This window comes from Protopterus annectens, chromosome 6.part0 (genome assembly GCF_019279795.1).
Source record: "Protopterus annectens isolate FY-2018-M chromosome 6.part0, PAN1.0, whole genome shotgun sequence".
Taxonomy (NCBI): Eukaryota; Metazoa; Chordata; order Ceratodontiformes; family Protopteridae; genus Protopterus; species Protopterus annectens.
This window is the reverse complement of record NC_056737.1, coordinates 1,709,514,348-1,709,535,578: the sequence shown is the minus strand read 5'-3', so window position 1 is coordinate 1,709,535,578 and position 21,231 is coordinate 1,709,514,348. Positions and strand designations below refer to the sequence as shown.

General features: G+C 39.0%; 1 protein-coding gene across 4 annotated transcripts in view; it reads left to right on the top strand.

The window, feature by feature from the left end:
* Positions 1-21,231, top strand: part of KIAA2012 (KIAA2012 ortholog) — a 971,910-nt gene that overhangs the window by 818,495 nt on the left and 132,184 nt on the right. For all 4 annotated transcript variants that reach the window (XM_044075102.1, XM_044075103.1, XM_044075104.1 and 1 more), the window contains one exon: positions 8,979-9,187. In XM_044075102.1, the coding sequence (XP_043931037.1) occupies positions 8,979-9,187 (209 nt within the window). The remainder of the gene's footprint in view (positions 1-8,978; positions 9,188-21,231) is intronic.

The following is a 21,231-nucleotide window of genomic DNA, read 5'->3' as shown; positions in this document are numbered from 1 at the left end:
AGCATAGAGCCCCCCTGCTGGTGATGATCAGGTACAGTATGTTTTCCCCTCTTGTGGGAGTGGTAACAAGCTGTTCCATAGAATTTGAGTTTATAAATTCTAGGAACCTTTGGGCTAGGGTGTTGGAGCTAGAGTAATGCTCCCAGTCTATGTTTGGGTAATTGAAGTCGCCCAATATAATGGTGTTTGGAGAGACCTTCATATTTTCCAGTGTTCTCAGGAAGGATGAGTGGGATTCCTGGGTTTGAGAGGGTGGTCTGTAGCAGGCTATAAACTGGAAGGCAGTTTTACCCACTGTTAGTTGCACATGGATAGTCTCTGATGCTTCGTGCAGTGCCACCAACCTGGAGGTGTGGGTATCTGTGACAAATATTGATACTCCCCCTCCTTTTGTGGCTCGGTCCAAGCTTTGGGGCCGAAAAGCATGGTATGAGGTATAACCTGGTAGTGCTGGGGTGCTCTCAGGAGCCTTGGACCAAGTTTCTGTTACTGCACAGATATCAATGTTCTCCATGCTAAGGAGAGTTTCGAGTTTGTGCATCTTGAGGTTTAGACTTCTGGCATTGAGTAGCATTACTCTTAGTTTCTTATCCCTTGTGATACTTATGGAGGTGGGTTTGTCTTTTGAGCCTTGCCTAAAAAAGGCACTATGGGGGTGGCAAGAGCCTTTGCCAATATCCGAAAGCCCAGGGGTGACAGGTGCAAGCTGTCCCTAGCGAAGCATTGTGGCTTGTCGAGCATGTCATCACAGGCTGACAGGCATTGGATCCCCTTTGAATGACACCAATACTTAAGCCAATTCTTGAAATTGATCATCTTGTCTTCATATTGTGGCATCATTCTTGGTGAGGGTAAGATGCTACTCAAGGTCAGGGTCATATCGGCCTGGGCTACATGCTCAGAGAGCTCCTCTATGTCTCTTTTCATGTAGTCCAGGGAGGTATGTCTCAGGTCATTCACACCAGCATGGACAATGACTGAGTCATATTTGTACTTGCCTTGGAGTGACCTGAGTGCTTGTGTTATGTGGCAGATCCTAGTGCCAACAGGCAGCTCACCGTGACCTTCTCCTTGTTCAGTCTGGTGAGCGGGACGTCAGTGTGCCTGACGATAGAGTCACCTATTACAAGTGTATCAGGTGTGTTGTTTAGCCTTAAGGGCTGTGACTGTTCGGCACACTGGCTTTGTGAGCTATGTGTTGCACGTGTTTTGTTTTGGGGTAGTGGTTGCTTGGGTGTCTGCTTTGGAGGTCTCTGCTGCTTAGGCAGATTTTTATTTAGAGCCTCTGAGTATGTTTTTGTGTGTTTATGTGTTTGGTTTGCTGTTGTGTTAGGTCTATGTGAGACTGGAATTGTAGTGAGTGTGGTTTCCTTCTCCTCCTGACTGGTTACGCCAGTAAGGAGTTGAGAGAGCTTAAGCTCCAGTTTGGCTATATGGTTGCATCTCTCACATGTGTTGGAATTTGTTGGGAGGAGGAGAGGGTTGTCTGTGTACATGAGGCAGTTGTAACATTGCCTCAAGATTCCCAGATTCACCAGCTGGACCAGAGAGGCGATTGACAACTGACCTTTGGACATGCTAGAATAGTATTGGGAATTCCTTTATAATTGAAAAAAAGGGCCAATGGGGAACAAGGTACTCAAGGGGAGTTTGTGAGGGTGTAGTGCTTTTAATTTTTTAGTGCCGACTTATATAATTGCTTTAGTAAGCAAGTGCCAGGCTTTAGAGTAGGAAGAGGGTGTTTATTATGAGAACTAGATCAGTTCTAAGGGAAAAAGTGAAGAGCAGACTTTGTGGAGCCGAAAATGGTTTAAACCCAATTAAGCGGAGCTGCCTGATTCTGCGCTATGCGCAAAATCACGCCAAAGCAGGTTTTATACAGGGGGACTTGAAAGAGCTAGAAATTGGCCCAAAACAGCCAATAGACTACCAGATTCTTGTGCTGGAAATACTCTTCCAGGGATAGATAGGCTGCTGTAAGCTCCCCACTGCCACTGGTGAACAAATAAGCCTCCCTTTATCCAAGAAAGGAAATGGACAACACAGGAACTTTCCAAAAGTCCAGAATACAGCAAAGCCTGTATTTGGACTACTCTAGGTCAGGAAAGACGGGAAACAAGGATAATTTTTTTTGTTTTTTTTGTTTTTTGTTTTTTGCAACAAACAGCAGGAAAATGCAATAAATATGTAACACAGGCTAGTGCACTTGAGTGTGTAGCCTCAACAGGTATATGCAATAAACAGGACAAACTTTAAAAGTGCAGGTGCAAAAACAACTTTAAACATTTTAAAACAGTTCAAGAAGCAGAAATACTTGCAGTTTAGCTAGATCGGACAGCCGCCCAGGTAGTAGCAGGAAAAAAAAACACTTTTATCAGGTTAGCAGTCGCTCGTTTAGCCTCTCTGCTGCTAGCACCACTATGCAGGACCACGAGGAGCTTGGCTGAGTAGTAACAAGTGCAAAAACCGTGCCAAAGCAGGTTTTATACAAGAGGACTTGAAAGAGCTAAAAATTCGCCCAAAATGGCCAGTAGACTACCAGATTCTTGTGCTGGGAACACTCCTCCAGGGATAGATAGGCTGCTCTAAGTTCCCCACTGCCACTGGTGAACAAAGAAGCCTCCCTTTATCCAAGAAAGGAAATGGGCAACACAGGAACTTTCCAAAAGTCCAGAATACAGCAAAGCCTGTATTTGGACTACTCTAGGTCAGGAAAGACGGGAAACAAGGAAAATTTTTTTTGTTTTTTTTTTCTTTTTTGCAACAAACAGCAAGAACATGCAATAAATATGTAACACAGGCTAGCGCACTTGAGTGTGTAGCCTCAACAGGTAAATGCAACAAACAGGACAAACTTTAAAAGTGCAAGTGCAAAAACAACTTTAAACAGTTTAAAACAGTTCAAGAAGCAGAAATACTTGCAGTTTAGCTAGATTGGACAGTCGCCCAGGTAGTAGCAGGAAAAAAAAAACACTTTTATTAGGTTAGCAGTCACTCTTTTAGCCTCTCTGTTGCTAGCACCACTCTGCAGGACCACGAGGAGCTTGGCTGAGTAGTAACAAGCGCAAAAACCGTGCCAAAGTGGGTTTTATACAGGGGGACTTGAAAGAGCTAGAAATTGGCCCAAAACGGCCAATAGACTACAAGATTCTTGTGCTGGGAACACTCCTCCAGGGATAGATAGGCTGCTCTAAGCTCCCCACTGCCACTGGTGAACAAAGAAGCCTCCCTTTATCCAAGAAAGGAAATGGGCAACACAGGAACTTTCCAAAAGTCCAGAATACAGAAAAGCCTGTATTTGGACTACTCTAGGTAAGGAAAGACGGGAAACAAGGATAATTTTTTTTCCTTTTTTACAAAAAACAGCAGGAAAATGCAATAAATATGTAACACAGGCTAGCGTACTTGAGTGTGTAGCCTCAAATGGTAAATGCAACCACCAGGACAAACTTTAAATTACAAGCGCAAAAGCGCGCTAAATCTGGCTTTATAGCAGGGGGTTGGAAAGAGATAGGAAATGGCCCAAAACGGCCAATAAGCTACAAGTCACTGGGCTGGAACCACTCCTCAAGGGACAGATTGGCTGCTCAGAGCTCCCCACTCTCACTGGTGAACAAAGAAGCTTCCTCCTATCCAAATAAGGATATGGGCAACACAGGAACTATGACACAGCCCAGAGATCAGCAATACCTGAAAACTGGACTATTCTAGTTCAGTAAAGGTGGGCAACAAGGATTTTTTTTTTTTTTTTTTTTTTTTTTTACAAAGTAGCAGAAATTAGGTACAGATACACAGTAAATGCTTTAATTTGGCTAGTGCACTTGAGTGTGTAGCCTACCAGTTAAACTAAGCAAAAACAAACTTTAAAAGTGCAAAAAAACTCAGAAATACAGGCAGGAATGCAATAAAACAACTTTGCAGAGCTTATTTAGTTAAAGAAACAGAAAAGTCTATATATGCAGAAAAGCAGCTAAAACACACAAACACTTCAGATGCAGTGCAACCTAGAGCACTTGAGCTGTAGCAATATTAAGGCAATTACAGTTATAATAAATGCTCTGAAATATACTCTATATTTCCAAAATGTTTAAGAAGCACAGTCAGAACACAAGGAGATTCAGGCAAAAAAAAATGTTTTTTTTTTAAAGGGAAAAAGGAGAAACAGAAGGCCTTATCCAATGTTCTCTCTGTATTAGGTAGAATGAACTAATGACACTAGACTGGGAGGAATGTCACAGATCAGATTTACAGTAGGGGCGGGCAACTGCAAAGCCACCAAGTACCAACTGGGAGGGGGGTGAGGACAAAAACAATAGCCTACAGACAGTAAGCACTAGAGAAAGCCACAAATGAAAGTTTTTAAACAGATAAAGATTTGTAAAGATACAGAATGCTTTTAACTGCAAAGAAATCAGTTACTTGTGCAGATTAGTTAATAGCAATAAAATACACTCAAAGACTAAAAAGCAGGCAATAAAAGTGCTATATATTAATTGTTAGAAACAATAATCTGTATAAATAATCAAAAAAAAAAACAGGATACTTGTATATCTCAGCTAACAGTCGTGGTCAACAACTCTCATCCACTCTGCTCAGTGTGTATAGACAGATTCAAATCAAAAATCTTTCTGAAGTTTCAGTATGGCCACTAGTCTTTTTTTTTTTTTTTTTTTTTTATTAAGAATGATTATTTTATTTATGTATTTATTGACATTTACTTTTTGGCATTTATTTACCATGTTAGTCCGAATGGGCCTAAAAAGACCCCTTTTCAGTAGAGGCCAGGGGAGAAAAGAGTTATAAAACAATGTTGTGAAAAATGTTAGTAGAAAATGTAAAAGAGAGACATCTTATATAAAGCTGCATAATACAATTCTAAAACAACAATGTAATATGATGTAATTTTGTGATAATAACACTGAAATGGTGGAGTTATTATTATGTACTAAGTGCAAGGGAAAAATAATGAGGGGTATAATACAAGGTGAAAAAGTAAAAGGAGTATTCATTACAGTGTATAAACTACTGAAAAACAGCCTAAATGCATGTACTTAGGCTGACCGAAGGGAAAGAGGAGACGATGTAAGAATGGGAAGAAAAAGCAAGAAAGATAAGATAGGTTTGACAGTACCAGACTGAGAGTAGGATATGTACGCACCATTAACAAAGATGCATGAGCTTGAGGGAAAGCTGGTGGGCTAGGTGCAGGGACTGAGATAGTACATTCTAATGCATCAGTATTTAAGATCTGAGGATCGGTTTCTGTATGAGTTTGAGTTGGCAGTGTTAGTAAATTTATATCATTATCATCACTACCGAAGTAAGGGGGGTCATGAATAGGAACATTAGCCTCAGAGAAGTATAATCCAGGTCTACTTGTACAAATTTATCTAAGTATTCCTGACTAAGCGTGTTCAGCTGGTACCATTTTAATAATGGTAATCATGGGTAAACACACCCCTCTCATTTGCCAGCATTTCAAAAATAGCACACTCTATAAAAAGTCATCTAAGCAAAAATAATCAAATTATTCCGTACTCATGGCTGGTTGTACATGAACTGCTAATAACTTGTTTAAAAAATAAAAAGATAGTCATCACTATCTAATAAATTATTAAATTATAAGTGATATTTAAAATACTTATACTGTAAGTAAAGTTGAAAAACTGACTAGTTCTTGATCATATATAGGGATTCCTAAGGAATATGAAGTGAATCTACCAATTAACTTTTTGGTTTCAGTTAAATAGTGACCCTTAGGTAAGAGATTGCTAGAAATAATTGCTGAAAACAATTATGTTACTTGTAAGGTAACCTCACCAACACTAAGACAACAACATCTAGTTTAGGTGCAAGCCTATATATATGCCGTAATCTAATTATATTGTATCCAATTAATATTAAGTAGCATGATTATAGGATAAATTTATAAAAAGTAAATTCAGCTTGTTTGGGGTGACCTTTAAAACATCTTTATAAACAGTAGTTAGTGCAGTTGATGTTATAATATAATTCACCAAAACAAACTATTTCAAAACACAAAATGCAGTAGTGAGCAGATAAACTACTGTAAACAAGTGAAAAATATTTAATGTCTTCTAGTTACTTTGAGATAAAACTGTCAGTGCTCATCGCCACTCATTCTACTGTTCATGGTGTTGGTCACACCTGTCATGCTGTGATGCAAATACACAGTTTGTGTCTTCATATTATAGACAACGTTTGTTTGCTGAGACTCTCATGACTGCTGACTGGAGTGTCTAAATTAGTAGCGTTCTGCCAGAAAATGCAGGTCAGTGCAAAATATTTTAACTAAATAATATCAAGATGGAACCTGAAAATGTACACCCCTGGTCAAAGGGCTACACCCATGACGCATACCAACAACCTCACACAACATGCCAAATTCCAAAATGAATAAAGATAAACTTGCCAGAGTGACTGAATAAGTAACCTTCTGCTAGGAAAAACGAGTAGAACTCTGAAGCACAAATTAATTTAACCAAATCAATCGAAAATATTAAAAATAAAATCAAGATTATATATGAAAGTGTGTGCCTTGCGTCAAACAGCTATACCCAGAGCACAGACAAACACCCCCACACAAAACGTCAGTTCCAGAATGAATGAAGGCTAATAGAATCATTCAACTAAAGCATTTAAGTAGGTAACCCTCTGCCAGGAAAGTCAGGGAAACACAGCTGTGCCATTTACTTTAATCCAATCAATGGGAAAATATTAAAAATAAAATCAAGATAAAACTTGAAGGTGTGTGCCCTGAATCAGCTATAGCAAGAACACACACCAAAAACCCTTACACAACACAGCAGCATCAAAAATGAAAGAAGACAAACAGAATCGCTGGCTAGAGTATCTGAATAAGTAATCCTCTGCCAAGAAAGATACTGGAGTACTGCATTACTAATCAGTTTGACCTTATCAATGGGAAAATATTAAAAAGAAAAGAAAATAAAGATGGTACATGGAAGTCTGTGCCCTCAGTCATCCTAGGAATACATCAACACCCACACACAACATAGTAGCTTATAAATGAAAGAAGAAATATATCTAATATTTTCATTTACTATTTTTTGGTAGTGATTTGTAGATAGCAAAGGTTGCAGCCATCTTAAGTAATGATAAAATATGGCAGCCATTTAGTTTTCTAGGCACTGTGCTTTTCAGTGCTCGTGTCTGCTTTCTGTGAAGTGGCTGGCTTGTTTTCACCAGACTCTCCCTGGTAAATAAAACCCTGTTGGAGAACATTCATTCCCCAACAGAGTTCCTTTTTATGTATTTATTTATTAACCAGGTATGTCTGTTGTACAAGTGTCCCATTTCTGGGGCAATCTGGAAGCACTGTCTAGTTAAATAACTTCCTCAAAGTCAAACAGTAGGAAGATAGAAGCTGTGGGAATCAAAATTTGCAACACATGAAATAGCTTGTTATTATAGAATAGCCTTAATCATCTCTGCTACAAAATAAAATAAAAACTAAAAAAAAAAAAAAAAGAAAGAAAAAAAGTTTTTGTTCTTCCCTGCACTAGTGTGATCTTGAAGTGATAATATGTAAGCAGGTGGGTGTGGGCAGCATAGCCCCCACATGGAGGTTGGAGTTGCTCCCCACAAAAAATACTGTACTAAAATGTTTTGCATAGTATAGTATAGAATAGTATAGTATAGTACAGTATAGTATAGTATAGTACAGTATAGTATAGTATAGTATAGTATAGTATAGTATAGTATAGTACAGTATAGTATAGTATAGTATAGTATAGTATAGTATAGTATAGAATAGTATAGTATAGTACAGTATAGTATAGTATAGTATAGTATAGTACAGTATAGTATAGTATAGTATAGTATAGTATAGTATAGTATAGTATAGTAGCATTCAGCAAAATGTAAAGCTGACATTCTGTTTATGGCAACATGGTATTTGTCAAAATCAGTGTTGATCTTTTTCATAAAACCAACAACCTTGAGAAGAACGGCCTTGCTATCATTCAGTAAAGCACAAAATAAATAGGTGTCGTCAGTATGTTTGGGCAGCATCACTCTGCTGCACTGATAATGTGTAGGCAGTTGGATCCATTCAAGCACAATAGTGTGAATACAGCTCATGTGACTGGTAGATAAAAAGAATTTGACTTGTGTTTCTAGGAGCTATAGTCCACTGGTATTTAAGGGTGTAAGCATTTCCTATGAATGAGCACTTAACTGAGGTTATTTGTGTACTAATTCATAAATTGTGTGTGAAACAACTTGTATTGAGGGTGTTTTGAGAGTTATACCAGTCATCCATGAATGGGATATCTTTACTACTGTGCGTGCGTGTGTGTGTGTGTGTGTGTGTGTGTGTGTGTGTGTGTGTGTGTGTGTGTGTATATTTATATAGTGCGTTTGAGAAGCTGTGTATGCACATAGGGTACATGTAGGTGTAGTATAAGAAACAATGGTGGAAAGGAGGAATTCCCATTTTGGAGTACTCGTGCAGTTTGGTGTAATTATGTTAAAGTTAGAGATACCGAGCTTTTGGGACAACACCACCCAACAGTTTTAGAATTAGCATATTCCATCAATTGTCAAGCTAAACTGAATAATCATATCATGTGTCGGATACTTTTATGTCATCTAGCGTGTTGTTAGTCATAGATGTATTCTTCAAAAGCAGCTACGGTATGGGGACACACTGCTAGACCCACCTAATCATTTTATACACTGTACTCAGTTCTACTGAGGTACATGACAACTGTCAAATCTGCATTTACTTAAGTGACACGAGTCTCACCAGTTAGTAGTACAAAAACTGAGCAGCACCAGACCTTTCAATTAATGAATTTATCTCAGAAAAACTAGTAGATGTCATGTAGCAACAGTGAAACAGTCAGCTGCTTATAGAACAAATAAAGATACAGAACAGTGCACTTTGTCGCATAGCAGTTCTTCAGCTCTTGTTTTCTATGATTTTTTTTTAGGATCCAAATAAAAGCCAGCGACAAGACAGAGACAGACAGTTGCGGGATGCAATGCGAGCAGAGCAGGCTGAGAAGCGTAGACTGGAAGTGGAGAGAAAGAGAATCGAGCGAGAGGAACTAAAGCGCCGTGAACTGGAGAAGCTAGAAAGAGAGCAGAGGATGAAACAGGAAATGGAGGATGAACAACGCAGAAGACTAGAAGAATCCAGGTCAGGGAAGGGTTGCTGGGATACAGCTGGGTATGCAGATTGTCTGCATCTGTAAGACTACATGTCTGTGTTAATTGTGAATAGCTTTGAGACTGAAGTTTCATTTATTTACTTTCAACAGAAACAGCCTCCATTATAAACTGAAACATAACCTACTAAATAAAGCAAAACAAGCATCAGTGCACTATTTACAGAAAGAAAGAAAACAACATAAAAAACAAAGCTGTTTACATATTACTGCTGAGATAAAGAAATAACATAACCCAACATTTTGCATTTTGTGGTATACACTTTTAAATTCTTAGTTATCATTTACTGATTGTGGACACCTACAGGACTCTGGTTTGTAGATTATGATACCTGCAGAGCTGTAGTCTATAAATTATGAATACCTGCAGAGCTGCGGTATGTAAATTATGAAAGCCTGTCAGCCCGTTGTCTGCAGATTATGAAGTCCTGCAGAGCTGTGGTCACTAGGTTATGAATATAACTGTAGTCTGTAGATTATAAATGCTTGCCAACCTGCAGTATGCAGATTGTGAATGCCTGTGGGACTATAGATTATGAATGCCTGCAGGATTATACTCAGTCTACTGTGAATTACTGCAGAACTGTAATCAGTAGATTGTGAATTACTGCATGACTGTAGTCTGTAGACTGTGAATGACTGCAGGACTGTAGTCAGTATATTGTGAATGACTGCAGGATTGTAGTCTGTAGACTGTGAATGACTGCAGGACTGTAGTCTGTAGATTATTAATGATTGCAGGACTGTAGTCTGTAGCTTGTGAATGACTGCAGGGCTGTAGTCAGTAGATTGTGAATGACTACAGGACTGAAGTCTGTAGATTGTGAATGACTGCAGGCTGTAGTCTGTAGATTGTGAATGACTGCAGGACTGTAGTCTGTAGATTGTGAATGACTGCAGGACTGTAGTCTGTAGACTGTGAATGACTGCAGGACTATAGTCAGTATATTGTGAATGACTGCAGGATTATAGTCAGTAGACTGTGAATGACTGCAGGACTGTAGTCTGTAGGCTGTGAATGACTGCAAGACCATAGTCTGTAGATTGTGAATGCCTGCTGGACTGTAGTCTGTAGATTGTGAATGACTGCAGGGCTGTAGTCTGTAGATTGTGAATGACTGCAGGACTGTAGTCTGCAGATTGTGAATGATTGCAGGACTGTAGTCTGTAGATTGTGAATGACTGCAGGACTGTAGTCTGCAGACTGTGAATGACTGCAGGACTGTAGACTGTAGACTGTGAATGACTGCAGGACTGTAGTCAGTATATTGTGAATGGCTGCAGGACTGTAGTCTGTAGACTGTGAATGACTGCAGGACTCTAGTCTGTAGATGGTGAATGGCTGCAGGACTGTAGTCTATAGACTGTGAATGACTGCAGGACTGTAGTCTGTAGGCTGTGAATGACTGCAGGACTGTAGTCAGTAGACTGTGAATGACTGCAAGACTGTAGTCTGTAGGCTGTGAATGATTGAAGGACTGTAGTCTGTAGACTGTGAATGACTGCAGGACTGTAGTCTGTAGGCTGTGAATGACTGCAGGACTGTAGTCAGTATATTGTGAATGGCTGCAGGACTGTAGTCTGTAGACTGTGAATAACTGCAGGACTGTACTCTGTAGATTGTGAATGACTGCAGGACAGTAGTCTGTAGATTGCGAATGACTGCAGGACTGTAGTCTATTGACTGTGAATGACTGCAGGACTGTAGTCAGTAGACTGTGAATGACTGCAGGACTGTAGTCTGTAGGCTGTGAATGATTGAAGGACTGTAGTCTGTAGACTGTGAATGACTGCAGGACTGTAGTCTGGAGAAATAATTAATGTAAGCCACCACTGCAGTCATAACCATAACTTCAGTGATCTCTGTCCCAAATGAAGTTCTGCAACTGATCAGAGTTTCAGAGGTCATCCAATTCCTCAGATGTGGAGCTTATGTGTACCACCCCCTGGATATATCTTCATCTTGGTATAAATGCTGATCAGCCATCTCCATTTCTTTTTGTCAGCCTAATTATTCCAGCTTGCAAATCCCAACATGACACTTCTTTTGTATCCCCACATTAGGCAAGTGAGTGAGATGAACTAACAGAGAAGCTGTTATCCTTCCATGAGGGGATTTTCTGTGGCCTAACTCTGTCGTCCCTGTTAACATCACTCTATGCAGACTGGATAGGCAATGCAAGAGTGATGCTGGTGACATGTCCTGCCCCCCACTACACAGTGGTCATGCCTTTGTGTTCCCTCAACCTCCCAGCCCAGTATAAATTATTTTCAGTCAAGTCTTCCTCCAGGGTTCATTGGATGATGCCCAGCATTTGCCCTCCCCTCCCAGGATAGGCATATCCATGTCCCCCTGTCACTCCATCTGGCACCCAAGCCACTAACTGAACTAACTGAACTCAGGTTGCCTGGGCTGTAGTCAGGCCTCTGATCCTCTACACCACCAAAGCCACTATTTCTCTAATTCTTTTTGCCAAATGGTGTGATACACTCAGATGTTCATATAGTCTGTCATCTCAGGCCACCAGTGGAAGAGTTCATATAAGTCACTGCACATGGGACTGAGTCATTGCCATTTGCAATAGAGAGTTTTGCTGTTTGTAGAAATATGTTTCACATTTGATGGATTTGCTTTTTTTGTACATCTGCTTAGGACTAGACATTCCCAAACAATGCTCTAAATATGTCAGACAAGCAATTCCTGCAAATATCACTTTTAAAGACAGGCATACTAAGTGTGTATATATTATTTAAACCTTAGCTACAACATACTGCTTATGACATCTGTGATGACTGTATACATTAAAGCCAGAAGGGATGTCATCCTATCTCATCTGTACCATAAGAAGTTAGCATTGTTTGTCAGTTGGACTTCACTGGAGTCGTATAGCAGTCATCCAGATGTCGCCACAAAAAACTGGCACTCTAGGTCTAAGCAGCCAGAGGATACCTCAGACCCTTCTTGGTTTTAGAAAAACAGTAATGAGGTGGCACTCATAGATACTCCAGGCCTGGCATCTACAGAGTCATTTACCCTTAACAATGCCCCTGTGGAGGATATTATGCTGAGAAACTCAGACATGTTGATCCAGACCATGCACAACGCAAAACTTTCTAACAATGGCTTCAATATGCCACCTCTAGAGAAGAGCCTACTACCTTTACTAACAGATGAAAATGGAGACCATGTTGCTGACCAGAGGGATCCCCATGTTGGCTCAAAACTACAAAATTTACCAACCACCCTAGGACAGAGTCAAAAAGACCACAGTCAGAGCTTAGGCCTGGCTAGCCCTACCTAGTCCCCAGATTGGTTCTCACTCTGACCCAGGGATTATTAACCCTTTTACAAGGTTAGCAGGTAGACCAAGCAAAACATGAAATATGGCCATAAACTAGAATATGATGTCAATGGCATTATATACTCCCTTAGTGTTTAAGTCACTGATAGACAGAACCTCATTCATATCTCCATGAGTGGCTACTGCTCTTCCTCTAACTGGCACAAAATGTGCCAGGAGAGGCTGATAGAGATTGATCTCTTTGCATCCCACAAAAACTCCCAGATCAAAAAGTTCTGTTCCAGGTTTTCACATGAAAAAGCTTAGGCCAGGAATGCAATTTCTATCAGTTGGAGAAACAACTTCCTTTATAAGTCCATAGGTGTTCATAGGTTCATAGGTAGGTACTAGGCTATCAGCCCTGGGCCTATACAAGTCCAGCCAAAAAGGTACCCTGGCTTTTGCCACCCAAGAAAATAATTTTCCTGTGTCACTGTCGAGCAAAGCCACAGAGGTGATCCCCGGGATGAACTTCCTATTTCCAATCCAATCATCAAGATTTTTCTTGAAGAGTGCTAATGAGGAGCTTTGTTTGATATAGATAGGCAGTTTATTCCAGAGTATGGGAAGTCTCTGGGACAGGAATCTATCCCTCCAGCATGTTCTGTTTACTGTGGTGACAAGGTTTAGGTCCCTAGAGGATGCAGCTCGGAGGGATTGGGATTTCTTTAAGTAGAGCATGTCCAACAGCTCTGGGTTTGACATAGATTTGTATGTTAGGCAGAGATCACCTCTGAGTAGGCGATCTGCGACGGAGTAAAGCTGGAGTTTTTTGAGATGGTCTGCGTAGGGCATCTGTTTGAGGTTGGTAATCCTCTTTGTGAGGTATTTCTGTGGCCTTTCCAGTTGTTGTAGATGTCTTGTGAGGTACATATCAAAAGGGGCGTTGTACTCTATAATGGGTCTAATGAGTGATGAGTAGACGGGAACAATGACCTCTTTTTTTCTGGATGAGAAACTTTTGTGATGAGATGTGCCACGTAGAAGGATTTCCTGACTACTGTGGCGATGTGATTATCAAAGGAGAGACTACTGTCCACCTGTGTCCCAAGGTCTGTTATCACACTTTTGGTGTTAAGTACACTACCGCCTATGTTGTAGTTCATGGGTACAGAGTTTTTACCAAAGGGGATGACAATGTACTTTTTGGCATTGAACTTGAGGCCATGGCTTTGACACCAGGCATCTGTCTCATTGAGGCCCTTTTGTAGGATGTCCACATCGTTAGGAGTTTCAGTTATGGCTCCTAGTTTGCAGTCATCTACTAACCTCATTAGCCAAAGACCTTCTGTGTTAGCCTGTACTTCAGAGAAGTAGATACCAAACAGGAGAGGTCCCAGAACTGACCCCTGTGGTACTCCAGTTGTCACTGGTCTGAAGTTGGATTTGGAGTCTGCTACTTTCACAGTGTGGGCTCTGTCAGTGAGCCAGTTGGCAACCCATCTTGTGACATAGGGATTTATACCTAGTTTAGTGAGTTTATCTATAATTCCAGAGTGGGGGATGGTGTCAAAAGCCTTGGTTTACTAGGCTAATGATCATAAGGGCCTTTTTAAGCCTAGCCATGCATCCCAAATCTCTGACAAGTTCTGATACCTTTGATAAGTGGAAGATGTGCCTGGGAGATGAACCACTTACAGGTTACCTCTGTCCATTAGAGACATAGGTGCCAAACCAAGGATGAATTTCCGGTTTCCCATCTAATTGTCCAAGTTGTACTTGAATTGGGTTAGGGAGGAACTCTGCTTCACATGGATGGGGAGCCTGTTCCCTGCAAGGGGTAGTCTCTGGGATACATACCTATCTCTCCAGCAGGTCCTATTTATATCACAGGCAAGGTTTAAGGCTTTAGAATGGGTAATTCTGGTGCTGTTTGTTTTGTGGATATCCAGGAGGTTCATCAGAGTGGGGTCTGACAATGCCCTATATGCCAGGGATAGATCTCACCTCAAAACTCTGTAGAAGACAGAATACAGGGATAGGGCCTTGAGGTGGTCTGCATAGGACATGTTACTTACGTCTTGTATTCTTTTAGTGAGGAGCCTCTGTGGACATTCCAATTGTTGGATATGCCTGGTTAGATATATACCAAAGGGGGAATTGTACTCAATGATAGGTGTGATGAATGCTGAATACAGTGAAAAAATGACTTCCTTGGACTTGATGATATTTCCTGTCTTTCTACTGTAGCCCATGACCTCAAATGTGATCCCAAAGATACTAAAGGAACAATGAAAATTGTTCTTAATTAAGCCTCTGTGGCCCAGGCAACACTGAATCTCACATTTACTATTGATGGCCAGGGAAGATCTCACTGGTCTCCACAAGCAGGTGGACCTGCTCACCGTAGGATGAGGGCACCCTAATACACCCCTTAATAGTGGGTAGAAGACAGAGTAAAGGGATGTGGCTTTTAATCTGTCTGCATAGGATATGTTGTTTACACCTTATATTTTCTTTGTGGGGATCCTCTAAGGTCAGTCCAGCTGCTGGAAATGCCTAGTCAACTACATGCCAAATGGCTCATTGTACTTGATTATTGGTCTAATGAGGTCCAAGTACAGTAGGACTATAATTTCCTTGGATCTGGATGCCATACCTTTACTTATAAGTTGTACTACAAAGAAGGTGTTCCTCACCCCTGTGGACCATGATGGTGAAAGTTCAAGCTACTATGTATCAGTGTACCTATATCTAAACATTGTAAGAAACTTCTCTGTGTGGAAGATTTTCAGTCCATATATTTCTAGTTAATCACCGTATATTAATCAGATCAGACAATAGTAGTAGAAGTAGCAAACTTAAACTCGTCTTAAGTCAAAACAAAACAAAACAAAAAATAATAATAGAAAATATATAATTGTACAGCATTACTAAGTATTCGAAAGTAATCCAAGCAAGGCAGGCAGTCTGTTTCCAGTCAAAAATCCTTTATTAAGTACACAGACAAGCGATCCAAGTAAAACAAAAATAGAGTAATAATTTCCTCGCAAGCTTTCTATATATATATATATATATATATATATATATATATATATATATATATACTTTTTATCAGGCATGGGAGTGGTTTATTGTGCTGTAAAACCAAGTGTTATTGGTACACATGTTAAATTCACATCCCTTCCCCCATCAGTGTGACATTTGAGCTGGCCCTGCCCTACTTAGTAGCTGTCATAATAATATATAACCTTTATGTACGTTAAATAAAATTTATAGTGATGTGGTACCTCTTATTTAACCAGATTATTAAGTAGATTATTAAGTCTGTGATTTTATCCAACACAATATACTACATGGCTGGAAATATATCCACCTTAGTTCATTTGGCAATCAAAAATATATATAAATATATACATATATATTTTGCATGTAAAAATCAATTTCTATTGTCATAACTTATTAACAAAGATCGTTTTCGTCCTTCTAGACTTCTTCAGGTCTGTGTACAAGAACCCTAAAACGATCTATGAAAATATATATAATTGTATAATTAGTTAGTATTGTTATTACACATCATTTTGAATAAAGTGGAAAAAAGAACCAGAAAAAAAAATAAAAATAAGAAAAAATGTATGTATGATGATGGAAAGAAAATATACACTTAAAGTTCAACTGATTTAAAATGGTATTTAAAACCAATTTGTAGAATAAAATAAAATAAAATACAATTAGTCATGTAAACAATGTGACAATTTTCTAAGTTCCAGTGCACCTTTAATTGAACAGTAGTAGTTTAGTCCAGGCTTCCTAAAAGTATTCAGCTTTAATTGTCACATGGGTTCATGTTTCTCCAGAATATTCGGGATGTCTCCTTCAAGATCACCCATGTCTAAGCGATCCAGGATCTGGAACTTAAAACCTGTGTGTCTTTTATGAAGAGAAAGGTGTTTGGCTATTGCATTATTTTTACATCCAGAGCAGATTTCTGACAGATGACATGAAATCCTACGCTTGAGTTTATTTACAGTCTTGCCCACATAGAATGCATCACATTCATTGCACTGTGCCCTGTAAATTACTTTTGTAGTGTTACAGGCACCCCCTGCACTGGTTTTAATGATGATCTTTAAATAAGGGCAATACAAACTATCATCTTGCTGTATAAATATACAAAATCTACAATTAGTTTCACATCTTTTAGTGCTTTTCTCCCATGGTTTAGGTTTAAATTCAACAAAACGTTTAATGTTCCTGGCCTTCCTATAAACAAATGATGGGGCTTCACCTAAGATGTTAATCAGAAAAGGGTTTCCTGTGACATTGTCCCAGTTTTCTTCAGTAATATTTTTGATACTGCGATAATCCAAAGTGTATGTCAGGATGCAGCTATTTTTGCATTTGTTATTCTCTGTGGAATTACTTAACATTTGTTTAATGGGGAGGTTGAGTGAAGGTGCTTCAGTCCTTTTCAGTTCTATAATGGGTTCCAGGATGTTTTTTAACATCTGACTTTCATAGCCTCTCACTAGAAAATCATTCTCTAAGTTGTTCAGGTTTCTCAAAAATGGTTCCATCTCTGTGGTAATTCTAGCTAATCTATAGCCTTGGGACTTCACTACATTATACTTGTTTTTTGTAGGATGTAGACTTTTACTGTGGAGTAATAAGTTAACTTAGTTGGTTTTCTGAATAGATAAGCAGTGATTCTGTTATTGTTGGCGTCCTTGGAAATCTGCATATCTAAGAAAGTGGTTGAAGTACAGCTATGGGAAGAGGTAAACTTCAGGAAGAGGGTTGTTTAATTGAGGTAAGTGATAAAATCTCCAAGCTGCAAGGTGTTACCTTTCCATACAATAAAGATGTCATCAATAAAACGTAAATAGCATGTGATATGCTGCATGTAGTCTGTGTTGTTTAACACAATGTCCTCCTCCCATTTGCCCAGGGCTATGTGAGCTATGCTGGGGGCCATGGCAGCCCCCATTGCTATACCAGTTTTTTGTTTGTAGTATTTGCCATTGAAAGTAAAGAAATTATATATATTTTTTGATTGCCAAATGAACTAAGGTAGATATATTTCCAGACATGTAGTATATTGTCTTGGATAAAACCACAGACTTAATAATCTACTTAATAATCTGGTTAAATAAGAGGTACCACATCATTATAAATTTTATTTAAAGTACATAAGGGTTATATATTATTATGACAGCTACTAAGTAGGGCAGGACCAGCTCAAATGTCACACTGATGGGGGAAGGGATGTGAATTTAACATGTGTGCCAATTTGTTTTACAGCACAATAAACCACTCCCATGCCTGATAAAACGTATATAGATATATATATATATATATATATATATATATATATATATATATATATATATATTTAGAAAGCTTGTGAGGAAATTATTACTCTATTTTTGTTTTACTTGGATCACTTGCCTGTGTACTTAATAAAGGATTTTCAACTGGAAACAGACTGCCTGTCTTGCTTGGATTACTTTCGAATACTTAGTAATGCTGTACAATTATATATTTTCTATTATTATTTTTTGTTTTGTTTTGTTTTGACTTAAGATGAGTTTAAGTTCGCTACTTCTTCTACTATTGTCTGATCTGATTAATATACAGTGATTAACTAGAAATATATGGACTGAAAATCTTCCACACAGAGAAGATTCTTACACTGTTTTGTTTTTGGACCCACTACACTTTAGTGGGTTGTTTTGAGACTTCGGGGATACCACGGAGATTACTTGTTTTTAGTGTACCTATATCTCTGACCTCTGAATCTACTTGAAGGGGTGTGCCAATGATGTTATAATTTGCAGGGGTATTTGACCTCCCAAAGGGTATGATAATGCATCTTTTTGCATTTAGTTTTAGGACATGGTTCTGGCACCAATCATTTGTCTGATCTAGATCGTCCTGAAGGATATTTACATCTTTGGGGGATTTGCTCCCAGCTTGCAGTCAGCACATTTTGTCATTCAGAGGCCTTCCACGTTAGCCTTGACTTCAGAGAAGTATAGTCTGAACAGGAGTGGTCTCAGCACTGAGCCCTGTGGCACATCACTAATAACTTATTTATTCCTGGGTCTGGATTCACCCACTTTAACCACGTGTCCTATCCATGAGCCAACTGACTATAAGAAATGTGATAAAGAATATTTGGTCCAGTTCTTATTTCCACCTACACTTGTTCATAGGTTTATAAGTAAGTACCAAGCTAGCTGCTGGATCATTTTAAGCCTAGCTCATTCCCCCTTGGTGAAAATAAAACCCTGTACTTGTTGTCTGTGATGTGAACACCTTAACATTATGCCAACCACCAACCGTTTCTCACCTGCCAAAGGCTGTGACAGAGGTAGCATCAAACCAGGCAAATCAATGCCTAATATTTTTTTCCCAAAATCACAAATTAAAGGGGAAATATTACATTCTCTAGATGTGAACAATTAAGGTGATATCTAGGCAGAATAAATATCTACAGAGGGACTGATCAGTTATTTGCAGCCTTTGCAAAATAATAAAAGGGACTGTCCATCTCAAAGCCAGCTATCTTCAAATGGATCTCTGAGTTTATTAAATTCTGCTACAAATTCCATGACAAGCACTTACCAGGCAAAGTAAGATCTCACTCCACCAGGGGCATAGCTACCACATTAGCCTTTCTGAAAAGACTGTTGACAAAATACATCTTAGAAGATGCTACATGGTCATCTGTCCATACGTATTGCAAGCAGTACCTGCTACACATCACATATAATGCTAAAACACATTTTGTTGCAGCAATCCTAAAGGGCATACTGTCCTCCTTTTCATATTTGCTGACAAACACTCAAAAGACAGGTGCTAAAAGCTGTAAGATTCTTTCCTGAAATTAGGATGACAGAAGTGACTTACAAGAAGAGTACAGTTGTGTTATCAACTTACTATAATTATAGATGCCAGAGTATAGCCAGCATCGCAGTCTGGATTCCCAACTGCCTTCTCCTCTTTACAACCAGAGAGTTCAGAACTGGGGTGGGAGACTAACTTAGTCTCCTCCCCCTTTTCTGTACTTACCATAGCAGTCAACCAGTCCCTCTGTACCATCAGTCCAGTGAGATTGAGAGGTCGGTCACTGCTGCATGTTATGTCTCAAAGAATTTGTGTTTTCCCAGGCATACATTTCATATTCTTTTAATCTGGGTAAACCTTAGTTGGGGACAAAAACAAACAGAAGATGGTCAACCATATATCTGCCTTTATAACAAAATGTGATGCGGGCAGTAGATGTAAGATCTGTTTAAAGGGAAAAGGGTATGGATTATGGAGCTCTGGCTGGACATAGGACTCCACCTGCAGCAGAAATCCCTGAAGTTATGACTGCAGCAGTGACTATACTTGAACATTAAAAATTATGGTAAATGATAACACAACTGTGCTATTACAAATCTCGGCAAGAGTTTGAGTTTAATTTTTGAAGACCTGTAGAATTTTGGTCCTTAATTATTAATGCCTGCAGCCATGAGATCCATACATTATGAATGTTTGTAGGTCTGTAATCTGAAGACTGTGAACGTCTGCAGAATAGCATGGTAAAGAAGATATAGCTGACTGCTGGAAATGGCACATCCTGGTGTGACTTAAGGTAATATTTCTGAAGGAGATAATAGATTTTTGAGATATATCGACAGACAGGAAAGTACAGAGTGGGTGAGGAAAGGAATTCCTGGATGCTTGTGGCAAACAGAAGCATGAATAAGGTGAGTAAGAATAGAAGTAATGTAGGAACTCTCTGCATTACTCAGATGGATTCAGGAGAATAGAGGTTTTCTTTCATTAATATCTTTACATACTTATATGCATGTCGGGCACTGCCACATTTTGGGATCAATTGTTATAGTATACTGTCAGCTCCCAGATGATCACTTGTGAGAGCTCTGTGTCAAATGCCCCTGGTTAGGTTTGGTTTGGTTTGGTTTCTTCTTGTCCTACTTATGAAATACAATAGATCATCATAGTCTATGCAAAGCAAATAAAACCACTTGATTTGTAGATAAAAATGGCAAATGAGCTCCAAGGATGCTAAAGACTCTAGATCATCTGAACATATTCCCATGGTTTAAAACACTTTTCAGAATTTCACTTTATAAAGCCAATTGTTTAAATGCCCAGATTTTATAATTTGTGTTCTGCTTAGGACGATGCACCCGATTCCACTAAATTATGAAACAATAACCACAGTTTTTTATAATGGCAGATCAATATTTTCAGACCTTCTAGTCTAGCTAAAGACTGTAGTATCATTATACATTAAAATACTGCCAGATACATGTACTGTATTTCGTAATCCATTCATGTTTCATCTGTTTTTGTAATTAGATGGGACCTGAAAAGGGTGTCTTACAGTTCTTCAACCTACCTGATAAATTACCTGCCATGATACACAACCCTTTCTGCTTTGTATACCTTGTGTACAGATTACCCTAGATTTCCTAACATACCACACCACCTTAATAACTGCTTACATTTTATTCAGTAGAAATAAGAGTCACGTATATCAAATTATTCAAACAGCTCATACTTTCCCCTCTTGATCTGGGTAATGGATCTGATATCAGGTTTATTACAAATAGGGCCATTAGACTAAAATCAATTGTTTTTATATGACTAATTATTCACTCTATTTATACTGTAATATAGGATGTTTCCATCTGGTTGTAAAAAAAATAATTTGTTCT